General features: G+C 40.4%; 4 protein-coding genes across 4 annotated transcripts; 3 read left to right on the forward strand and 1 right to left on the reverse strand.

Annotated features, from left to right (window-relative positions):
* Positions 1-637: 637 nt before the first annotated feature.
* Positions 638-3,032, forward strand: aatf (apoptosis antagonizing transcription factor; the record flags this gene model as incomplete). Its single annotated transcript, XM_080728395.1, has 2 exons — positions 638-1,003; positions 1,349-3,032. 2 exons carry the CDS (start codon positions 638-640, stop codon positions 2,690-2,692), a joined length of 1,710 nt encoding a protein of 569 aa, XP_080584521.1. The 3' UTR covers positions 2,693-3,032.
* A 2,241-nt stretch (positions 3,033-5,273) lies between these two features.
* On the reverse strand, positions 5,274-10,370 carry LOC308287288 (uridine-cytidine kinase 2-A-like; the record flags this gene model as incomplete). The annotated part of the gene is made up of 7 exons (XM_080728408.1): positions 10,260-10,370; positions 7,242-7,401; positions 6,599-6,695; positions 6,331-6,473; positions 6,129-6,226; positions 5,993-6,041; positions 5,274-5,410 (listed from the first exon to the last, which is right to left on the reverse strand). The coding sequence occupies exons 1-7, from the start codon at positions 10,362-10,364 to the stop codon at positions 5,274-5,276; spliced, it is 789 nt and encodes a 262-aa protein (XP_080584534.1). The 5' UTR covers positions 10,365-10,370.
* A 613-nt stretch (positions 10,371-10,983) lies between these two features.
* tmco1 (transmembrane and coiled-coil domains 1) lies at positions 10,984-15,502 on the forward strand. Its single transcript, XM_080733403.1, has 7 exons — positions 10,984-11,203; positions 12,655-12,732; positions 12,818-12,877; positions 12,960-13,006; positions 13,423-13,490; positions 13,589-13,733; positions 14,558-15,502. Exons 1-7 carry the CDS (start codon positions 11,134-11,136, stop codon positions 14,654-14,656), a joined length of 567 nt encoding a protein of 188 aa, XP_080589529.1. The 5' UTR covers positions 10,984-11,133; the 3' UTR covers positions 14,657-15,502.
* Positions 15,503-16,763: 1,261 nt separating this feature from the next.
* aldh9a1a.1 (aldehyde dehydrogenase 9 family, member A1a, tandem duplicate 1) lies at positions 16,764-23,359 on the forward strand. Its single transcript, XM_080735147.1, has 12 exons — positions 16,764-16,849; positions 17,231-17,389; positions 17,875-18,020; positions 18,348-18,477; positions 18,811-18,945; positions 19,089-19,285; positions 20,079-20,219; positions 20,739-20,927; positions 21,347-21,434; positions 21,598-21,739; positions 22,036-22,148; positions 22,903-23,359. The coding sequence occupies exons 2-12, from the start codon at positions 17,248-17,250 to the stop codon at positions 22,995-22,997; spliced, it is 1,518 nt and encodes a 505-aa protein (XP_080591273.1). The 5' UTR covers positions 16,764-16,849; positions 17,231-17,247; the 3' UTR covers positions 22,998-23,359.
* The last annotated feature ends 351 nt before the right edge of the window (positions 23,360-23,710 follow it).

The raw sequence follows: 23,710 nt of genomic DNA on the forward strand, positions 1-23,710 counted from the left end.
TTCCTCCGCACCTAATCTACTTCGCCGTACAACGGCGCCGCGCACCAACAATAGCAGACCTACAAAGCTCACGGACGCGTGATTATGGATCCAACTGGGAAAGATGGATGGAAACGGCATAGAGCGCTCGTTTTCACAGTTATTGTCCACGACACTGCAAGCGGCGCGAAGGCCAGCGGACCTTGGTCCTGCTCTTCGCCCCCGAGCGCCGCAGGCGCGAGTGGCCGCGAAGAGCGGGCCAGGGCCGCGCGGCCGGCGGAGCGCCGCGCGAGTTACGAAGCCGTGGTGAATGCAATCGTTATATTTATGCCCAGGCCGTAAGGCCTGGGCAAGCGCACGATAAACGCCATGATAATTGGGTACCGTGCACCTCGCGCGGTCCAAGTGACTACAACGGAGCGCTCCCTACGTCCGGTTCAGCCAATCACAAGCTTTAAAAATGAGTCCGGGGCGTGGTTATCCATCTTTCCCAGTTGGATCTATAATCACGCCTCACGCACGCGACGCGTTGTGAGCTTGTAGATCTGCTATTGTTGGTGCGCGTCGCACGGTGATTGTGTCATTTCCCGTCGCGCTTGCTGCTGCTGCGCTGTGGCCACACGTGTTGTCATCACAGAAGAAGAAGCAGTAAAGAAACATGGCCGGTGGTTCTGTTTCACAACAGCTTGAGGATTTATTGAATCCGTTGCCCAAGTTCACAGACCCGGAGGACGACCAGGATGAGGAGACGAAGGCCAAACTCGTCGAGAAGTTCGACGACGATCGCGAGGAAGATGAGGTGGGCTTCAGCGCTCTGCGGAAGCAGAGCATGCTCCCCGACACGGACACCCGCTACCGAGGGAAGGCCGTCTCCCGTAAGCAGCTGCTGATGGATGCCGAGGGGTCTGGAGAGGAGGAAGATGATGATGATGATACTGAAGAAGATGATGAAATAGAAGAAGAGGAGGAAGATGATGATGGCAGTGGTGGCGTTGAGGAGGAAGATCCTGATGTTGAGGATGAGGTGATTTAGGTTTTTATATATACCGGTTTGATTGATTGATTGATTGATTGAAGACTGATTGATTGAAGACTATTAGAAGTTTGCATAGGAAAAAGTACAGTTTCATGACGGTACAGTTCACTGGTACTCATATAACATTGAATGACAGACGGATAGAACACAGTACTAGGCAATACTGCATATATAGCTTTTTTTTATTGATTAGGTGCTCTGTCTACCTACGTTATTTTTGTCTAGATTTATATTTCTATGCATTTGATGTGTTGATGTATTGATGTATTGCCTTGCTTATTGTAAATCGCTGGATTAAGAGCATCTGCTAAATGACTAAATTGTAAATTGTAGGAAGATGATCCTGATGGTGAAAGCGATGAGGAAGGCGGAGGGTTGGAGGAAACACAGGCTGTGCCATGCAACGGCAGAGCCGAGATGAAGACCTTGGTGTCCAAAATGAGGAGCACTGACATCACCTTTCCCCAAGGGGTGGATCTCCACAAGTTGACAGAGGGAATGGACGATCTAGGTGAGAGTGAAAGTGGTGAAGAAGGTGAGAGTGGCAGTGGTGAGGAAAGTGATGGCAGCGACGGATCAGAGGACGAGGAGGACGATGATAGTGGTGGGGACGAAGTGACAGTGAGGACATTCTCTAAAGAGAAGGTGGACGAGGAGGTGGAGAAAGGGAAGGCTGTGAAGGACCAACTGGCTCTGTGGGACCGTCTCCTTGAGGGGCGAATCAAGATCCAGAAAGCTCTTTTAACGGCCAATCAGCTACCCCAGCCCCAGACTCTCCCCGAGTTCAAGAGCAGGGGTGGTGCTGAGTTTGCGGCTGCGTTAAAGAACAGTCACAAAGCCTTGAAGGGCCTCCAAAGGTCCTTATTGGAGCTTCAGGATCAGCTGCTATACCAGAACCCAGACACAAGATCCATTTCCCTGGGACAGACCTGGAGATCGGAACCCCAACATGAGGATGAGGTGTTGAGTGAAGAAGAGATGGAGACCGTAGGAAAGGCTGGGCCTCCCAAGCGTAAACTGGAGATGGCAGAGTACCCAGACTTCATGGCCAAGCGCTTTGCCTCATTCCAGCCCTACCGCAACGCCACACTGCAGAAGTGGCATGATAAAACCAAACTGACCATGGGCAAGAGCAATAAAGGTTTTGGGGCGTTTGAGAGGAATATTTTGACCCAGGTCGAGCAAGTGCTCATGGACAAAGAGAGACTGTTGCGACGCACCCAGACGAGGCGGACAGAGTTCAGAGTTCTGGGGAAACAGGAAACCACTGACCCAGCCGTTGAGGCCATCACAGAGGGCGAGGAGGCACAGCAACTGATGAAGGCCAACTCACACCTCAAAGACCTTGACGAGGACATCTTTGACGATGACGATTTTTACCACCAGCTGCTCAGAGAGCTCATCGAACGCAAGACAAGTGCAGCGGACCCCAACGACCAGGTGGCTATGGGCAGACAGTGGTTGGCCATCCAGAAACTGCGCAGTAAGATCAAGAAGAAGGTGGACACTAAGGCTAGCAAGGGTCGCAAAGTCAGGTTCCACATCCACAGTAAGCTGGTGAATTTCATGGCCCCCATTGACCACAGCTCAATGAATGATGAAGCAAGAACTGAATTGTATCGATGCCTTTTTGGTGGCAACGCCACAGTACAGGTACAGGAGGAACCTGATGTATGAGAGGATAGGGTGCCTCATTTCTACTCTGTCGCACAGCAGTGTCACTCACAAAAATAACTAACAACTTGATGAACATTTCTGGGGATGCAGCAGTATACTGCGTTTGCCACACATCTAGAAATGGCTGAAGTGAGGAGCCACATAGCAGGCTGCTGTAGGAGTGAAAGCAGCATCTCACACCAGGCGGTGTTGCTGTGGTCCATATTGTTGCTCTGAATTCTGGAGACCGATGTGGACTGACACGTTGCTTAATAATAAACACACTAAACATTTGTGGCAAATGTTTTAAGTACCGTGTGTAAATATTTGAGCAGCTTTCTGTGGTGGAGGATGTTTACTAAAAAGCCATGTTTAAATGAAAACCTGATATAAAAGTACTCCAAATTTAACCTGTGTCCTTATTTTTCTTCTCTTAAGTCTCAAGTCGTCTTGCAAGACAAGTATTTCAACTTGTGTGAATTATGAATAATTGACAAATGTGTTGCCCATATTACAAACACTTTGCTCATAGGTTTAATGTTATAACTGGAACAAAATGATTCCCTTGCCAATCTTTAAAACAATCTTTCAGTAGCAATTCTTCTCAAACTTTTCCATGGCAAGGACCCACAAATACCCATAGCCTCTGAATGCAACCCCACCAACTGTGAAATGGCTTTAAAAACAAATTGCCCATCAACAAGCTCACAACACGATACGTTGTGAATTGTAGATCCATTTGATCTATTTATGAACATAACTGGTTAAACAATTGTATGAATTAATGTAATATTTTCTTCTCCAGTATACTAATTTATCCTGTGTATAGGCTATACACCTGTATGACAAATTTCTTTATATAGTCAATGGATAATAAATTGGCTGCTGGCAGTAAAAGAAAAAAAAGTATACAAGTCACAGAAATATCAATTCAATGAAACAAATGTATTTATTACCTGAGAACTTTGTCACAAGAGCATGTAGGCTGAAAGCAAACAGCGTACATGGAACATGTTCACATTGATTATACTGTAAAATAGACACTTTACAGTGGGACGCATTCTGTAACATGGCATGGCTATGACATTCAATGCATACTTTAAGTAGAACCTTAATACGTTGCATCTAATTGTTGCGAACTGGTGACAATATCAACTAACCAGATAGCATTTCAAAATACCAGTATCATGTTATGTCTTGAGGATGGAGGTTTTACTTGGAATAGCACAAGAATATACAGTATGTCATAGTAGGAATGCAAAACAATCGGGTGCTACACGGAATGGCCTCAAATGCAGGTAACGATTTAATATCTTTCTTTGGTGGCAACATACAGCAAATTACTTGAGGTGAACAACGGTTGTTTGATTTGTTCTCTGCTAATTCAAATTGTCAGGGATTTACACCAATACTGCCCTTAGCAATAATACTGTACAAGAAACCACCAAAACAAATACATAATTTTAAAGATGTACAGTAGACTTGACTACATACGCAATTTTTATAATATGAAAACTCAAGGTTGTGTTGATCAAATGTACTGTACTCATCAGGAAAGGCAGTGAACCTGAATGGAGTCTTATGTAAATAAAGTAAGGATTTGCATTAGACAGCACATGGCATTATCAGTGAAATAATTGCAATCATTAAAGTAAAGGATATATCCAATGATGTGAAATCTTGCTCAATGCCTCAATCACCCTTCCATTTCAGTAGCATGTTTACCTCACAGACCCAAAAAAATACTTATAGCAAAATTACACTTTGGTAGAGGTTTGGGTTGTGTAGTTACCTTGCCACCAAAATAAATACCGGTAGTCTCCTCATTGCAGTGAACGGGCTAGCACAAACAGCTTTTTCAGTCTATGTATTGCAAAACCTGACAATTATTAAAGTTAACTGTTGATTTTACCATTTGAGGATTTAGATCCACAAATGAAGTCCAGATCTTACCATTTCAAATTGTATAATCAATAATCAATCATTTTTATTATTCAATTTCGTAGTTTTTTAAGCTGTGTTGGTTTTCTGCAAGAATCCGCTTTGTTTGTGGGCCTTAGTGTGATAAAAGAATAACTTTGAAACCTGTTTGTGCAATGTAAGGAGTATTTTGGAATATACATTTCTAATCAACAGAGGAATCACTGAAGATATCTGACCAATATTAGTTACATCATAGCAAGGTCCAATCCAACACAATCTAAACATCTACCAATGTGTAATTTTGAAACAGTTAAACACTTTTCAATTACACTGTATGAACTAAAAGTAAAAAATAAAATTGCATATAATGCTTCAAAAAAGCAAAAGAAAATAATAATAAAAGTGAACCTTTTCTTTTTTGCAAGTTAATGTCTTCCAACTTGATATTTGTTACCCATAATTTGGCAGACATGCAGTAGGCAATGAGCTGTCCCTTTCTCCATTGAAGAGCCATTGTAGTTCAGATATACATTGTCATACTATGGTGTCACTGTTGCACACAAAAAATAGCAGATCTAAAAGCTCACTCACAATGCATCGCGATGCAATGCATTGTGAGCTTATGGAACTGCCATTTTCAGTGTGCAACACGGTTGAATGATGGAGTATAAATTAAGCATTAATGAGGTAGATTGCTGGAGTCTGTAGTTTGCTGCTTCTGGGCGAGTCCATAACCATTAAGGCAACCATTTAGCCGTTTGGTCAAACCACCATTAAGAATGTCCTGGATGTGCTGAACTATAAGGTTTATGGCAACTGTATTGAAAGAGATGTGGGCATACATTCAGTCATCGAAGGAACAAATAAATGCAAATACATTTGCAGAATATATTTGGTTAAATTAAAATCAGATAGTGTTTTTGTTGGTTGAGACAATAAATCCCAAAACGGATTGCTGCGACCATAATTTAGGCTTCCTGAATTACTTCCTTAGGGTACGGTCACACCAAACTACCGTACCTATGAGAGTGGATTCCCGATTCCGCCAATGTATTTCAATGGAAATGGAGCGGTTGCCTGCCAGTAGAGGATTTCTGCCAAAAAACGCTCCATTCTCATTGAAATGCATTGGCAGAATCGGGAATCCACTCTCATAGGTAGTTTGGTGTGACCGTAAGTTTAGCCTTGACAGTACAGTTACAGTACCACCTCACAGAATGGCAGTAAACACAGCTGTGAGATACAAGATAACATGCTGTTGTGTCTAGCTCTGGCATCTTGGTCAGAAGGTGTAGGATACGACAGTGTTCATTTGCTTTAATACTTTGCAGCCATTTTGTTCTAGAACAACATGGTTGATCTGGGAAAGGCTCACTAGCAAACTTATAAAACACTCACCAAGGTTATCAGCTCCTCTGGGTATGATCACATCAGCATATTTCTTTGTCTAGACAGAGTGAACATAAAAACATAAATAAAAACTGTTGACCATGATTAGCATTAATTGATCTGTGGTAGCTGAATAGGTACTCACTGGCAGACAGAACTCCTCAAAGGCAGGCTTGACAAAAGTAATGTACTGTGCAAGAACACTTTCCAAGTCCCGTCCTCGCTCGCTTATGTCCCGAAGCACTGAAAAATATAGGCATCGGGTTATTACCTCAGTGGATCAATGATAATTCGGTATCTCTTAAGAATGGGTTACACATTCTACAAAATCACAACACTTTACTCACCTCTGCGTGAGAGCCGCGTGTCCGCATCTGTATCCACAAACAACTTCATCTGAAATAAGTCGCGGACCTTCTGGCAATAGAACATCAGGATCCCCTCGAACAGAACCACGTCTGCAGGGTACACAGTGACAGACTCCTTTTTCCTACCACATGGAAGACAATCAATATAAAAAGGACTATTTATTTTTAAACAATACAATGAAATATGTCAACAGTGAAATAATAGTGTTAGTGACACTGTCTGCAAACGGATCAGAGAGTGACTCACCTGGAATGGGTGACAAAGTCATAGACAGGGATCTGTACTGTTTTGCCCTCCATGATGTTCCACATAGTGGTAACAATGAGGTCATCATCAAAAGCATCTAGAGGGGGGACAAAAAGCTCAAATCAGTCAAAAGTACTGCAATGACTCATTTACTGGAGGCTGTTGGTATCAGAGTGTAGAGCACTGGTTCTAAACATGGGGACACTAGACAGGGGTCCTTGAGGGGGTTCCAAGGGGTCCCCAGCTAAACGACTGATAGTTAGGAACTAATGGACTCACAGGTCCATTTGTACCGTATACTCTCTTAAATTATCACGATTTTACAGTTTCTTCTGTTTTTTTCCCTTCTTTGCATTAGTGACCCAATGCATATCAAATTGGGGGCCTTGAAATTAAAAGGGTTGAGAATAACTGGCATAGGGCAATCCTGTGCACAGGATGTTGACTGCACAAGGCACTAGGGATGTAGACTCCAAAACAAACAGACACATCTCAGGCTGCTGCTAGTCACAACAACCTCCAGTAGACTACACCAAGGTCTTATAAAAGAAGAAGAATCATGTTTTGTCCTTGATTAGTGTCACTAGAAAATAAGAGGCCTTGAAGAAAAGAAGGCTAACTAACGGGCTGATTAATTGCATACCTGGATGATCAAAGTTGAACAGCCCCTTGATTGCTTTGGCTCTCTGTTCAGGGGAGAGGACCCTGTAGAAGCTGTCCTGGCTCAAGATGGCTACCTGGCGCTGGTGGTGGTCGATCTTGTTCTGCCCCAGCAGCTCCATGATCTTACTGCACACTGATGACTAGCAATGGATACAAGTGGCCAGATTTATACCAGAGTAAACTAGAAAAGTTTACACACACACGAAAAATGTGCTTACAAAAACAAAACATGAAAACATCAAGATTAGAAGTACTGCAGGTGCAAATCAGAAACATAACATGAAAGCAAGGCTATGCTGAATATGATGTCATAATGTAAGTTCTAGGGTTGCAACGGTTAACAAATCAATTTAATTGGTTACACAATCATTGATAATCAATCATGTAACAATAATATTTTGTAAATAATCAATCCCTATTTTGTGCATGTCATTATAGGCAAAAGAAAATCTAATGTATCAAATAGACGATCTACAAGCTCACGAGTTGAGATGTGACAAGTTGTGATCTTAAGTACAAATTAATGTTCAAGTGATTAGTTTGTTGATAAAAATATTTTAGAAAATACATAACTATTTGATTAATCAAAAAATGTATAGAATAATCGATACAAAAATAAATATTTGCAGCCTGAGTAAGTTCCTAAATCACTGCAGGACAGTGAGAAGGGCCTTGCCTGACGATGCCTGATCAGAATCTAGCTTACATTGCTCTATTGCTTTCTCCATTTCCTCCTGATCTCTCAGGTTGGGAACAATGGCAATAGGTGACTCATCGTGTATCAGGTCAGGATAATACTGATTCTGATATATCAACTGTTCCCTGTAGCCCTTTAGGGTAGTTACACACACAGCCAGTCACGCATTAGTTTTATTAGACCAAAGCACAACCCACACACCAATATGACATATTTTTATTCTCAGGAGACTTAATTGGTTTTAATAAATACAATCAATCTATTTTTTCACAAGCTGGGGCTCAAGTGGTTAATCAGACATGATTATAAAATCTAAGAAAACTGTATGTTATTCAATTAATCCAAAAAAAGTAATCAATAGAATAACTAAGAAATAATCGATAGTTGCATACCCTAAATTAAAGTAGGCCTAGATGTGTCAGCCTTGGCATACCATAACATGTGTCATTGTATGACAACAGTTACTCATGAGCTCACATGATGATTTAACCCTGTCTTAGTGTCATCACTATGGCTGTACTTAAGCCGTGAACTTGAGGCCCATGGAGGAGTAGGCTTTGTGTCCGCAAATGGAGCTAGTGGCCACAGCTGGATTTCTAAGTTGAAATGAACACGGTCGATTTTATTTGATCTGACTCAATTAACACCAATGTCAGCAATATTCGCTAAAGAACTGGTTACGTAAGAGAAGTTAGAAAACCATTGGTTTGGAGACCCTACTGACTGGTGTACTGTACTCTATGGTAGTCTAATAACTGGTCCATTGCCAACAATAGCTCTTTGTGAAAGAAAAAGAGGATCCTCATCCAACCAACCTCTGTGTAATGGCTGATTCAGCACTCTGATCTTCCAATAACTGCATTTTTAGTTGTGACTGCATTTTTATCCAAACGCAAGACATGCAAAAAGTCACCACAACAACTCTAATTCCTACAGTACGTTAAACAGAAAGACACAGACACAGCACAAAGATAAGTTAAGCTGTACAATTAACTTCCCATCCAAACAGTATGGAGGTGAGGGAACAGGTGGCTCTACTACAGTTACACAGGGAGGCGGGGGGTGACAAACACTTAACGGTGAGAGTGACATAAACAGGAAGTCTAACCTACACAGCTGTCTGGCAGTGGTGGACCAAAACTCATGTTTCCTTTAAACTACTCTGACTCTCATGTCTTGGTGAAAGTTACCTAAACTAAACAGCCCATATGTCTGTAATCTCATAAATGGTGGTGTTAAAAGACACACACACACACACACACACACACACACACACACACACACACACACACACACACACACACACACACACACACACACAGTTATGGTGTGAAAGAGACTGTATGCTGATGCTGTTTTTAACAAAATATGCAATGCAACTCATCCTGTTAGAGTCTAACAGGATGAGTCGCATATTTTGTGTTAAAACAGCATCAGCATAGTTGGACAATGTGTGTGGGTGCGCTCAAAGCTGTAGCAATGATGATGGTACAATGATGATACAATATGGTACAATAGGTTATAGCTGCATCGGTGTCATCTACATGAGTTCATGATGAGGACTCTAGGATGCAGAGGATGTGTCGCACAGTGATGATCAGAAAATCATTATGGTGCCGACATCCCATAATTGTTTTTATACGTTTGACCATTGTGTGTGTGTGTGTGTGTGTGTGTGTGTGTGTGTGGGGGGGGGGGGGGTAGTTGAATTGGACAGGTGTATAAATATCTTTACAAGTTATGTTGTCTATATTCAAGCATGTTATAATTATTTGTTTTTTTATTGGGGGGGGGGGACTGAGTTGTCAGCGCTGCACAGCTGATGTTTATTCAGTCTGTTGATTGAACTGGGTAGTGGTTAATGACACATCTAGCTTTGTCTCAGTTGATCATTTAATAGCCTAGCGTAGCACCTCTTGAACTTCAAATGGACCGAGCCTACAATGAGTGGGTTAAAAATAAATAAATAAATAAATAAATAATGCACACACTACTGATCTTCTAAATTTGTATCTTAAAACAAAAAAATAAAAATGTTGGCAAGCTAGGCCTGGCCTGGCTATTACTACACCTCATCCAAATGATCAGGTCTTTTGTATCCAGTTGATTTTAACACAATGAAGGCATGTGATGATGTGAAGGCAAAATATGCTGCGTGTCAAATTGAATAACCAAATATTCCAAAATTCTTTGTTCCACTAAACCAATCTGAATATACAGCCGTTTGGAGACATCTAGTTTGACGTACGAATACAAATAAATAACCACTTAAGGACAAGAAAAATATATAGAAAATGCAACCTTGCCGCTGGCAGATCCTCCCGCAACGCCGATGAGAAACGGCTGCCGGTTGTCATGCTCATTTTCGGCTTGGTCATCTGGCTTTGTGTCGCTGTCGCCTGCCATGCTTCATCTGTAATGCAAGCGCTGCGCCGCTATGCGCTCTAAAAGACACACGGGGGCGCGTGTGTATCTGGTACACGCGCTTCGCTCCTCCCATCTGATGATGATGATGTGATGATGATTATTATTATGCCTAACAGAAAATCACAGGTTCGTTGAGTATCAGTGGTGGAAAAAGTAATCACATTTTTCAATGTGAGTACTTTCACATTTCAAAATTTACCTGAGTAAAAGTTCAAAAGTGTCGGTATCAAAATGTAGACCTACTTAAAGTATAAAAGTAAAGGTACTCATTATGCAGAATGTCCCATTTCACAAGTTTTCAAATGTCTAAAATATTTTAAAATAGCAGGCAGGTCTACTAGCTCACAACAATGTGTCACATCGCGACACATTATGAGCTTGTATATCAGTTATTTTAAATTGCTGAACTGTAGGGCTGAAGTGGGTAATGTATATTTTGTAATAATCAAAGTCTAAAAAGTAACTATAGTAACTAATGTTGTCAAATAATTGTAGCCTACTGTTTTCATTTTGAGCTTGAACATTTTCACACCAGCTGAGCGGTGACCCGGACGTGATGTCATCGTTTCCCCAGCGCTAGCTCTGCTCTATGCTCCTTTGCTGTGCTGAGTTGCTAAAAACTACATTACTGTTAGCTTCAAGCTAATACTAACCAGATCGATTTGTCTGTTCGAATATATTTTTCGTTGATATTTCTACCATCTGATACGTTACAACAATAACCTCGACCAACGGCATTGTGGCAACCATGAGTACCATGTTCCCTGACACCATTCTCATAGTGTTTATCTCCGTTTGCACGGCGCTGTTAGCTGAAGGTGAGTGAACCTCCATGAGCAACGTTGAAGATCAGTGTTTCTGCACTGGTGGAAACAGTAGGCCTACTATTTTATAGTTACTTCAGTAAAAGTATCAATACTGCAATGCAGAAATACTCTGTTAGAACTAGAAGGCTGGTGTTCAGAATTTACTTGGGTAAAAGTATAAAGGTATTGGCATCAAAATGTACACTACTGTCTTAGCCCTGAATACATGACCGTCGTCATTCAGTCTTAAAGTAGGCCTACCAAAAGGTACTCGTGAAGCAGAACTCTTCCATTTCATGTTTTCAAAATGTATAAATGCGACCAGTTGTGAGCTTGTAGATCGGCTATTTTCAAATAGCCCAAGACTATATAGAGGGCTGAAGTGGTTACTGTGTGTTTTGTAATATTTTAAATCTACAAAGTAACTAGTTACACAAATACAATATTTGAATCCGAGATGTAGTGGTGGAGACTGGAGTAGAAGTAAAAGTATTGGAAATTGGAAAGTACAAATACCTCAAAATTGTACTCAAGTACAGTGTGTAAGTAAATGTACTTAGTTACTTTCCACCACTGTGTCTGGCAATGTTCAAGATGCGGAACATTATTTTAACGATCAGCTCTGTTTGTGCCCTTTAAACACATCATATCCGTTATTACTAGTATTACTCCAGCAATATGTTCCCCTAATTTAAAGGTGACGACGACATGAAGATTACCAGCCATTAGCCACTGTGCTAATCTGAGCGACAAGGGGAATCACTCGGCTGATACTTCTACTACTCATTCTGTTGTAAATGTGCTCGGATTGCCCGGATTTGTGAAATAATGTGTATGTTTGTTGTATGGGAACGAGAGTATATTTCAACTGGTGGTCCGTGAAGGAACTGCATGTGGTCCCTGATCATGCATTTTAGAAACATAGCAAAGTGAAGACTGTCTTTTATTTGTATAAATGTTCCACTATCGTTGAGATTGAGAAACTGTATGACTTGGTGACCTATGATGACTGTCGCATCAATGTCGTAATGTACTTGGAAGTTGAAGGTGAAGAAATTCCACTGAAAAAGGGAGTTCGAATTTCAAGAAGGGGAAGGAATTATATCATATGTGTGTGCTGGGGCTCCTACAATCAGTATATCAGTTAACATGAGTTTACCACCACGAGTACCAAAATAAATAAATATCTAGCCCATATCCCGACTCCCCAGTGGTCCCCAGGTTGATTCTTAGTTAGTGGAGTGGTCCCTGATTCACAATCAGTTGAAAACCCCTGGTTTAGAAGGTAGCCATGATCTACCATGAACCTGGCCTGCCTTGGCCACTAGTTGATTCAATCAGAATGCTTTGCAAATAATGTAATTGTCCCCAAGACTCCCCTGATACACATTATAGTTTACTAATGGTTTATTATCCATTATTAACCTGCGCATTGCTTTCATTCATACACGTTGTGTTCTCAGGTATTACGTGGGTTTTAGTGTATCGGACTGAAAAGTACAAGAGGCTAAAGGCTGAGGTGGAAAAGCAAAGCAAAAAACGTGAGTGACTTTTTCCCTTCCCCACAGTTTGTTTGTATAAGTTGTTTGCGTTAAAATTCACTGTCATATGTTTTGATATCACCAGTTGAGAAGAAAAAGGAAACCATCACAGAATCTGCAGGTCGTCAACAGAAGAAAAAGATTGGTAAGAAATAATTCTATCCCAAGGATTCTAAATGAACCTATCACATTGACAGATAAATGAATATATACCCAATGTATTACAGAGAGACAAGAAGAGAAACTGAAGAACAACAACAGAGACCTGTCTATGGTGAGGAGCCCCAACAATGCATACTTGTTTTATTCAACAAGGGCAACTTAAGGGTGTGCAAAGTAGAGCCATTAAAAGCCAAACTTAAATGTCAGTTTACATTATCGTGCTTTTCTGTCATTGTTATTACAACTTTCCTACACATAATCTAGGAAATGTAATGCATTGAGGTTAAATGCCTTGAGACAAGCTTTCAAATGCAGACAGTCTCATCCATGAATATTTCGAAGGTATACTGTGTACATTGTGTTAATCAATTGATTGATCTATGAAGTTTGATGATACAGTGAATATTGAGTCATACTGGATAGAGTGACAAATGCACAGAGACTATTAATTGAGCTATTAAGCGATAGCTGAATTATTGTAATAACAATCAAACTTAATTGTTCATAAATGTGTTTCTCCCCCATCAGGTCCGCATGAAGTCAATGTTTGCGATAGGCTTCTGCTTCACAGCACTGATGGGCATGTTTAACTCCATGTAAGTTTAAATCACTGGTTTATTCACTTTGTATTTCAGAATATGAAATGCTTCAGTAATTGAGCTCTCACCACATGCCGTTTCTTTTTTGTGTACAGTTTTGATGGGAGAGTTGTGGCAAAATTGCCATTCGTACCACTGTCCTACATCCAGGGACTGTCTCATCGCAACCTTCTGGGCGAGGATTACACTGACTGCTCCTTCATCTTCCTCTACATCCTTTGCACCATGTCCATCAGACAGGTATCTGCACAGTTGTCAGACTTTAAACCTGAAAAAGATTGACATAATGTTAGATTCTGTAAATTTAGAGTGGATATTCTTTGAAATTCAATGACTGAAAAACTTTAGGAATCCTGTATCCAATATGTGTTTGAACTGTATTTTCAGCTTCAGCGCTAGGTCCTACGGAGTAAAATCCTGAGTCTGAATTTATCTTTGAGAGTGTGTGGAACCAAATGGACTTAAGTATCCATTTGGGCCCTTTAAGCAAATTAACACTGACAATTTTGCTGTTGTATACCTGCCTTGACACACTATCTGACCATGCATCACACATCAAGTGTTCAAAGTAGAGCACTGCCAAAGCTCATGGTAGCTGCAACATTGAATTTAATTGTGGTTACTCAATATCTGAACCATTTGTTTCTTATCGCTCTTGCTAAATATAGATAAGATTAAGGACAATATATTTCTGTTTAAATGTCTGTTCAAGAGGTTTATCAGTAGCTTTTGTTTGCATATTACAACAATACAATTTAATATATTTGTTTCTGTATTTGGTTAAGATACAGTATATTTGCTTTGTTAGAAATTACAAGAACAAACAAAAAGTCGAGAGGCAGAGACTATTCTGGTGTTCATATTGACTAATTGAACTTTCGGTCCAAGATGTGTCAATTGCCTGCACTTCACATACAGTACCATCATAAGAATGGGTCATATCTTTTACCTCTGCCAGATTAGGTTAGGTAGGCAAAATCTAATTATGGCTGTACTTTTCACCAGACCACATTGTAAGGAGGTTTCATATCTCAATATCTGATTGGTGCATTTTTTGTCTCCAGAACATCCAGAAGATGTTGGGTCTTGCACCCTCCAGAGCGGCGACAAAACAGGCTGGCGGCTTTCTGGGACCTCCCCCACAAGCAGCTAAGTTCTCCTAATCATCTGGGACAATTTCAACATGTCAGCGTGACTCCATGACTGTGTGACTGCAGAGGTCACAACCCAATTGTCAGGACACAGAACTCCTCATGCTGTGATGGAATAAGCTTTTTATAAAACTTTGTATATCTGTTGCAGCTGCTGTGTCAGCAGGATATTTTTGATTCTTCATTCTTTTGTTGCTTATTTAATTTTTAGATTGATTTATATTACAAATTAGAATTAAAGAAAATGTCTTAATTATTGTTATGGGTATTAGGTATGTATGCCATGCAAGCAGCAGATGTTAATGTTATACATTGTTTTGAGAATTCACAACTTAATTTATTTTTTTACCAGTATTGTTGTATTGTTTTGTACTGGTAAATAAAGTTTTATGATCACATTTTAACAGTGTTTACTCAGCTTGACTCAGAATTACATTGACATGCTTCTACTGTGTATGCATCTTAAGATTGATGGAGACAACAGTATTGTGCAATTTGTGCTTATGTCCACTATTCAGTTACATTTATTGTCTTTCAATTTGACATACACATTGTTTTTTGTTTTGTTTTTTACTGAGGATCGCAATGCTGTATGAAACGAGAAAGTGGAAAATATAGTTCAACAAAACATAGTACAACTACTGTATACAGGTAAAGTACTGTAAAGTGACACAGAAGATTTGGAATTTTTCACCTAGATCAAATCATCTCTGGATGTAATAAACTATTATATGTACTATATATTTAACATCAGCAGCACTAAACTGACAGTAAAATTCATTGTTTACTAGAAATTAATATGGCTGTAATTGTTTAAGAGTCAAGCTGAACCAGTGAAAATAAAATTACTTAAAAGTATGGGGAGTTTTTTATGCATGTTTTTTGAAATGCAGGAAGGTCATTCAAGGACATGAGGCCACAAAGGGAGCGAGCAGTGAAGCAGGAATGTGATTCTGGTAATGTCAATGGCAGCCTCCCCTGTCCAAATGGTTCCAAAGTTCTTCACTCTGCTCTAACACTGATATCCTTGAGAAGAAATTGCATGTGGTTCAAACAATTTAACTACACTTGACCACTTAGTTACCCCTTTTAAATGAATATTTGCTCATTCTTCCCAGATTCCTGTTTATCTTTTATCCCATGAACAAGAATTAAGAGGGGTTTAAATGATGTCACTCACAGGTACTACAAGGAACAAAATGTTGCTGGGACATGTTCTGCAAAACTACCAACAAATACAATATAACATAATTAAGTCAACGTGTTATAGATAACGGCATTTATGATAGGCTGTATTAGCAGCAATGGGGTTGTGCACGAAGGCATAGGCTATATTTCACTTCTCTGACTATGTAGCCTAAGTTGTGCAAGTAATTTTGAGCAGCTGCCCAAGGTTCCATTTGTTTGACGCCCGGGGAGCAGTTGGGGTGTCTTGCTTAGGAACACTTCAACACACGTTGGGCGAGTCAAGGTTCAAACCAGCAACCTTAGGATTCCCAGCCGGCCCCTCTATCCACTCAGCCACTGCCACCCCAAAACATCTGCAAGACCTGTTAGTATCCTGTCAATGTCCTTGTTTGATCCAGAGAGGATTTGCAGAGTGCTTGAGGATTTGCAGAGTTCTCATGTTCCCTTTCAGTATAGTTTCATAACACAATTACACACATTCAGTCTGCTACTGTTGAAACTTTGCCCTGGCTGACAGTCTGAGAATCATACCTTGCTCAGTGGTCCTACAGTAATTTAGACCTAGGGTTATCTTCTGGGATGGGATCTGCAGCCTACTTTTCTGAGACTAGGCCAGATCTGCAACCTTGGCTTGTTGTGCTGAAAAGTAGCCTATTCCATTGTTATATTTATATGAACTGCAGTTTAAATGCACAATGCACATCGCCTTAGGTTAACAGATTAAGCTTTAATCTGTTGTAGTTTTCGGAAAATAAACACATGATAATGGTCCCATTAAATACACAAACCGTTTGTTAATTCTATACTAGAGTTTTCCAACATGGTACAATCTCTGGGGTAAATGGGTCAGATTGTGGTCACATCGTTACGTAATATATGGGGCGTGTCGTCATGTGTGCGTTCCGTGGGCGTGCACAGTTGATCATGGGTTTATTAAAACTCGACACAGTCGCCATTGTATATTCGCACAGTATCACATTCCAACAGCCCCCTGCGTTAACCTTTCTACACGAAAAGGTAATTTACATTTCACATGTTGCTACCGCTGTGTGTGATGATTTAATGATTCTGCATAGTGCATACGAAGTGTTTGCTGTGCCAGCCAGTCTGTATGGAATTTACCGTTATAATTAAACGCGGTACTTTGATTCAAATTCAATCTCGTGCAGTTTCTATTTTGTGTTTCTATATTCTGTTAACTACTTTTCAGATGTGTACGTTACAACATTAATCAAAATCAAATCTTATCATGTTAACGTTAATTCATTGATTGTAGTGAAATGCATTTGTTGGTTATATGTCAAGTAAACGTTCATCCGTGCATGCACAACCCGTTTATGTTAACTGTTGCACGTGTCTTGATTGTTTTGTAATTTGGTCTGTCGCATTTTACCGTAGGTGCTAAACGACGTAAAATGGCCCAGTCATTTCTTGGTACAATGGCCAGCGCTACAACTGGATCTGTGGTTGTGACGGATCATCTGAACTTCTGGGGTGGGAGCAGAGTCAAACCCAAAGACACCAAAAACTCTGAGCCTGTATTCGAACCTGCGACAGGTATGCAAATGCAACGCATCAAAGATTATAGACTAGGTTATAAAATCTATACCTATAGCCTAGATAACTGTTGTAGACCCTCACACTGCAAACTGGTTTCAAGTTCACTGGTGCATGTTTGGGCCTGGGGTCACTTAAGGTAGCCTAACCTAGTGTAGACAGTTGCATAACTGTACTTTCCCTGATGCTCTACAACATTCTTCAATTCTAACGGGTCTAATCTAGAAAGAAATGCTTCATTTAGATAGAAAATGTGTTCATTTAGTTAATTATGCATTATGGAAATTTCTTAATAAATGATATTAACCGTTGAGGATCTGGTAAGCCTGTGCTGCTGTAATGGCCCTTCACTATTTTGAATATTAGTTATTATTATGCTTTATAACCAGTTCCACCAGATATTTCCTCTGGTATATCTGCAGGACTTGATAAGATTTTGCTAAATGCTTATCGTCCAGCTGTTGTTTGTTCCATCATATGTACAGGTCGTGTCTTGTGTGACATGGTTCCTTGCGGGGCAGAGGAGGTAGACGAGGCTATCAAGAGTGCCCACACAGCCTACCTGAAATGGCGCAAGTTGTCTGGCATGGAGAGGGCTCAGATCATGCTGGAGGCTGCCCGAATTATCAGGGTAAGATAGACAGAGAGAAAGTCATTAAGATTCAATGTAGGAAAAAAGCAAGACTAAACTAGTCAAGGTGTTAGACATTAAATAGTATTGCACAACTAAATTGGATATGCACTCTTATGTTCAATAGGATAGTAGTTAATCATTAAACAATACATTCCCTGATGTGTTGCATCACTCTTGGCCTACTTTTGCACTGAATGCCAGTTCATTGTTCATCTTTTACCATTCATTGTGTCATCTCAAATTTCATGTCTTAAATTGACGCAGTGTATTTTCAGTAGGGAATGTTTCTCTACATAACACTGTGGTGCCTTCAAATATTAACAGGAGAGAAGAGACAACATTGCCAAGCTGGAAGTTATTAACAATGGCAAATCAATTACTGAAGCAGAAGTAGACATTGACGTTGCCTGGCAGACCATACAGTACTATGCTGGCATGGCTGCAACACTTGCAGGTAGGTGCAAAAAGAAAGGGGGGTGGGGGTGTCTCCATTACTGAATGAAAATGTATTTTTAAATTGTTATCATGGCATTTGATACTTGGTTCTTCAGTTACAGTATGTTAAACCCAGTCTAGTTCTCACACAACATTTGTCTAAAAGCAGCTGTACAAGCTCGCAGCGTGGCACCAAGTGATGTGCTGTGAACTTGTATATCTGCTATTTTTGAATAAAACACAATCTAAAAAGACACTTTCCCTGTTCCCTGTAATGGGTTAAAGTTCCAAAACCTTATTCTAGTACTTAGTCATTATATAGCTATTCAATGCTATTCATTCATCTTTGCAGGCCAGCATGTTCAGCTTCCAGGAGGAGCGTTTGCTTATACAAGAAGGGAGCCCCTCGGTGTGTGTGGTGGAATTGGTGCCTGGAACTACCCCTTCCAGATTGCAGCTTGGAAGTCTGCTCCTGCCCTGGCATGTGGTGAGTTTGACTGTTAATAACTACACGTGATTCCTGTTGGGTAGATTCTTCTCTGCCTGATATCACCTAAGAAGGATTCGCTTTTATTGTAAATGGTTATGTATCATGTAGCTTTAAATATATATATTCTCTCTTAACACTAGGTAATGCCATGGTGTTTAAGCCCTCACCGATGACTCCTGTGACCGCTGTCATTCTGGCTGAGATCTACCAAGAGGCAGGAGCACCTGCAGGTCTCTTCAATGTCGTACAAGGTGGAGCAGAGACTGGCACCTTGCTCTGCCAGCACCCCATGATAGCTAAAGTGTCCTTCACTGGCAGTGTCCCCACAGGCAAAAAGGTACACATAACAGGCAAACATTTTATGAAGTCTAATGTAATATCGCATTGCGATAACCTGAAAAACAATTGCCAATGAATCTCATGACATGTCTAGGTTAAGAATCACTGTTTCTAGCATCTGCTGAAAACCTGAATCACAGCACTATTTATAGTCCAGGGTTTCCCACTAGACATTTTCTTGGCCGGGCCAACATGGCCAACAAGATTCTATTTCTCCATCCAAATGTTAAATGAATCGGACATAATCTAATGCACCTCACACATGTGTGTCTGTCTAGTTATGTGCATGTGTTAATGCAGTGCATCTTTTCACAACTTTGACGCAGATGCGCCAGAAACACTATTTCTGCGTTTATCCATAGTTTCACAACCATTGAGCTGCAATATAAGTAGCCCACATCTGAAGATGAGTGCTTGGCTGTACCCTTCATTGTCGCTGTTGCTGCAATATCATGATCAAAGCTGATAATTTATTGCTCTGTGTTTCATGTTGGTCGCATGACTCACACCCTTTGTAATTTCCATTAATTTAGCTAAATGTGGCATGGTATGTCTGTTTTACAACCATGCCACTGCGCAGCTCAAGCCTTTGTTTGTGTCTGCATGTTTGTGTGTTTGTATATTGTGAGGCAAACAGTACGATAGTAGGCAGTCTGTCAGAAAACCATACTGATGATTTACTTGTCATAATAATTTAAATAAAAATGTCCAATCCTGCCAATGTGGCCAGCGTTATTTATATGTAATGATCAATTAAGATTTGAATCAGCCAATGTCTCTTCTGTTCTCAGATCATGGAAATGTCGGCCAAGGGGGTAAAGCCTGTGACTTTGGAGCTGGGAGGGAAATCTCCCCTCATCATCTTCAAGGACTGTGAGCTGGAGAATGCAGTGAGAGGAGCACTCATGGCCAACTTCCTCACCCAGGGACAGGTGAGGAAGTAGAGCACACAGGAAAGCACACTAACCAAATTGGTTAAAACCTTTAGTCCTTTGTCGTACAATGAATAGTGAAAATATCCGATCTTCAAGCTCATAAGCGTCACCTTGCAACACATTGTGAGCTCGTAGATCTGCTATATTTTCTATTCTTGAATTTTGTTTTATTATAATACTTATCTGAAATATTTGTACAATAATGACATGCCTAAAAGTGACACCAGATTGAAAGTGGTTAAAGGAGTAGTCAAATGCCTTTTTTTTTCCTATTGATTATCCAGAATCAATGGAGGTACATTTATTGTAAACAAAGTAATTAAAATTTGGAATGCGACAAAAAACTAAAACTATTATTGAACTCTAGTCTCCATGGCATGAGTAATCAATAGAAAAAAAGTCATTTTGGGGGTGAACTACTACTTTAACTGTATGTATGATGATCCCACCATGTCATGCAGAAGTCTGAGCCAATCAGAGACGCCAGTCTTGACCTGTTTAATAATGTTCCCCAAGGTTTGCTGTAATGGGACCCGAGTATATGTGCAGAAAGAGATCATGCCACAGTTCCTGGAAGAGGTGGTCAAAAGGACCAAGGCCATCCCGTTGGGTGACCCCCTGCTGGAGGGCACTCGTATGGGAGCGCTGATCAGCAAGCCACAACTTGAAAAGGTTCTGGGATTTGTCCGCCAGGCCAAGGAACAGGTGTGTTTAATGATTTAAATGTCTTCTAAATCCTAACAGTTTTCTGAAAAACCTTTGTTTCTATATTAGTGGTTATCAAACTTTTTAAAGTCAAGGACCCCCAGAATTATGTATTTGGCCGTGGATCCCCCCTCAATCCCAAAATATTTTGCTCCAGGGACCCCCAGAAGCAAAGATTTGAGTTAAAAATATTTCGCTTAAAAAAAAAAAAAAAATGATTCAAAGATTCGCTCATTTTTTATGTTTTTTCAAAAAAAGCCGATCTACAAGCTCATAGCGCGGCACTGACAAAGTTTAAAATAATGGTTAAAGTGGTTAAATGTAAAGTGACACAGATGCTTTCCAGGTCTCAAAGGGTAAAATGTGCACGACCAAGCAGTTCTATGAAATATTTTGACTAATATCGCTTGTTTTCCCAGGGAGCTAAAGCACTTTGTGGAGGGGAGCCATTCATTCCCAGTGATCCAAAACTGAAAGGAGGCTACTTTATGTCCCCTTGTGTTCTTGGTTTGTATTTTGCATTTGTTTTACTGATATAGCTTAAGGTTTCTATACTAGTAGTTTGCTAACTCACTCACTACTCATATGACATCAAATGAAGTATTCTGTTTTTTGTTGTTGTAACTAATTATTGTTGTATGTGTGACATGCACAATTTCTCCCAACTCAGATAATTGTAGAGACGACATGACATGCGTGAAGGAGGAGATCTTTGGCCCTGTAATGTCCGTTATGTCTTTCGACAATGAAGAGGAAGTTCTGCAGAGGGCCAACAACACTACCTTCGGTTTGGCCTCTGGAGTCTTTACCAGGTGAGCATCAAGTGGAGAGAGTTGCCTTTAAGGAGGCCTTCATCAAAGCTACCAGACCATCATCATGACTATCTACCACTGACACTTCACACTTAAAAGATAAGAAAGTCAGTGCAACCTATTGGATGCAGTCCAGTATCTCTACAAAGCAACCATAAAGTATGATACATTGCTCAAGACTACTCTTGAGATTCATGGCCAGAGGATGGCTACCAGACTGCCTGCAAGCATTTTTAACTTGTTGTGATCTTTAATGTCCAGATCTCACATCCTTCTAATCTTCCCTGCCCCTATAGGGATATAGCACGAGCTCACCGTGTGGCAGCCAACCTGGAAGCAGGGACTTGCTTCATAAACAACTACAACGTCAGTCCTGTGGAGGTGCCCTTCGGAGGTTACAAGATGTCAGGTGAGATGTTGTAATAATGACCCATTCAGGACATGGACTAATGTTGGCCTAACACCAAATTACTTAATGATTTTACCGTCACAGTCAAATTTCCAGCGTCTGAATTAAATCCTGGTAGTTATGGTGAGCTCCTGTAATCTCGATCGTTTGGTGTAAGATGGTCACACATATTTGGCAGAGCTGTCAGTCTTTTTCTGATCTTGACATTTCAGTAAAATCAAGGTCCCACAGACAAGTCTGCATTCATCACAATTTAAACAATGACTGCTGCATGGACGTCCTATATGGAAGTGTGTTCAGGGTCCACTATACAGTATATGCACCTGGACCCAAAGCAAACCCTGAGTAGATGTCCATGCAACAGCATTGGTTTTTTGTTTTGTTTTTGTCCATCCATGTAGTTTTTGTTTATATTTGTATATATTAATTTTGCTTATGAACTGGCTGGGCTTTACACTGGCACTGATCCTATGAAAAGTGTTTCTCATAGATGTATGCATACATAGATGTTTGTAGGATTTACGTTTGTAGGGTGTGTGTGTGTGTGTGTGTGTGTGTGTGTGTGTGTGTGTGTGTGTGTGTGTGTGTGTGTGTGTGTGTGTGTGTGTGTGTGTGTGTGTGTGTGTGTGTGTGTGTGTGTGTGTGTGTGTGTGTGTGTCTGTCATCAACATGTGTTTCCCTTTGTAATGAAAACTATGTGATTTCGTACAATGGATGAAATTATGGCTTCATCAATCAACTATTGTTTCACCAGGCTTTGGAAGGGAGAACGGCCAGGTGACGATTGAATACTACTCCCAGCTAAAGACTGTTGTTGTGGAGATGGGTGATGTAGACAGCCTCTTCTAAAAACAGAAGAAAGAAAAACCTACACCAAGTTGACACAGCAGTGAAAGAACTTCCACACCTGCCCTTTATGTCTATAGACTGTGTAGCAGGAAGTGTTTGTTTCCACATCTTCAAGACTGACTTTTTTATTGACTTGTTCACTTGTTTTTGGGATCTAGACAGACTTTATGGAGTTGTGGAGTAATTTTTGAATAACTGTGGCTGTGGAAGCAGTTTGAACATTCTGATTTCTGTAAACCGTTACATACGTTCTACAACACCTGAGATTGCCTTAAAACCCAAGCCAACCTGCATTTTACACAACATCTGGTTATTAGAGGCCAATGAGCCACATGTAAAATAAATTGCCTTGTGATACAAAAGCCTGACTATATTTCTCTTTATTGCTTTTAAAAAGAAGGGGTGGTGGGGAGTATGGGGTAGTTATAATTGCCATTACTTGAACTATTGACTAACTGCAGATGGAATGGAATAGGGAATTATCATTATGAGACTTACCTAGCTGTAATTAATTGTACTAGCATGCCCTGGTTCAGTACAGACTATGAGGCCTATACTGGAATTATTACACATTGTATATCTTATGTGACCTTGTTGATTTGGCTTTATTTCAACTGACATATTTGAGAGAAATAATTATTTTGAAACTGTCCAGGGGTAATCTATAAGACATGACTATTTTATCAAGACCTGTTTTGAAACATTAGCATTAC

The sequence above is a fragment of the Nannobrachium achirus genome (assembly GCF_963921795.1).
Source record: "Nannobrachium achirus genome assembly, chromosome: 1".
In the NCBI taxonomy this organism is placed as follows: Eukaryota; Metazoa; Chordata; class Actinopteri; order Myctophiformes; family Myctophidae; genus Nannobrachium; species Nannobrachium achirus.

Bases quoted from the DNA above. Each gene is read 5' to 3' on its own strand.
- tmco1 (XM_080733403.1), top strand. From the start codon at position 11,134: ATGAGTACCATGTTCCCTGACACCATTCTCATAGTGTTTATCTCCGTT. The intron at 12,878-12,959 runs GTAAGAAATAAT...AATGTATTACAG, and splicing joins TCAACAGAAGAAAAAGATTG to AGAGACAAGAAGAGAAACTG. The intron at 13,007-13,422 runs GTGAGGAGCCCC...CTCCCCCATCAG, and splicing joins ACAACAGAGACCTGTCTATG to GTCCGCATGAAGTCAATGTT.
- aldh9a1a.1 (XM_080735147.1), top strand. From the start codon at position 17,248: ATGGCCCAGTCATTTCTTGGTACAATGGCCAGCGCTACAACTGGATCT. The intron at 17,390-17,874 runs GTATGCAAATGC...TCATATGTACAG, and splicing joins TGTATTCGAACCTGCGACAG to GTCGTGTCTTGTGTGACATG. The intron at 19,286-20,078 runs GTACACATAACA...TTCTGTTCTCAG, and splicing joins GTGTCCCCACAGGCAAAAAG to ATCATGGAAATGTCGGCCAA.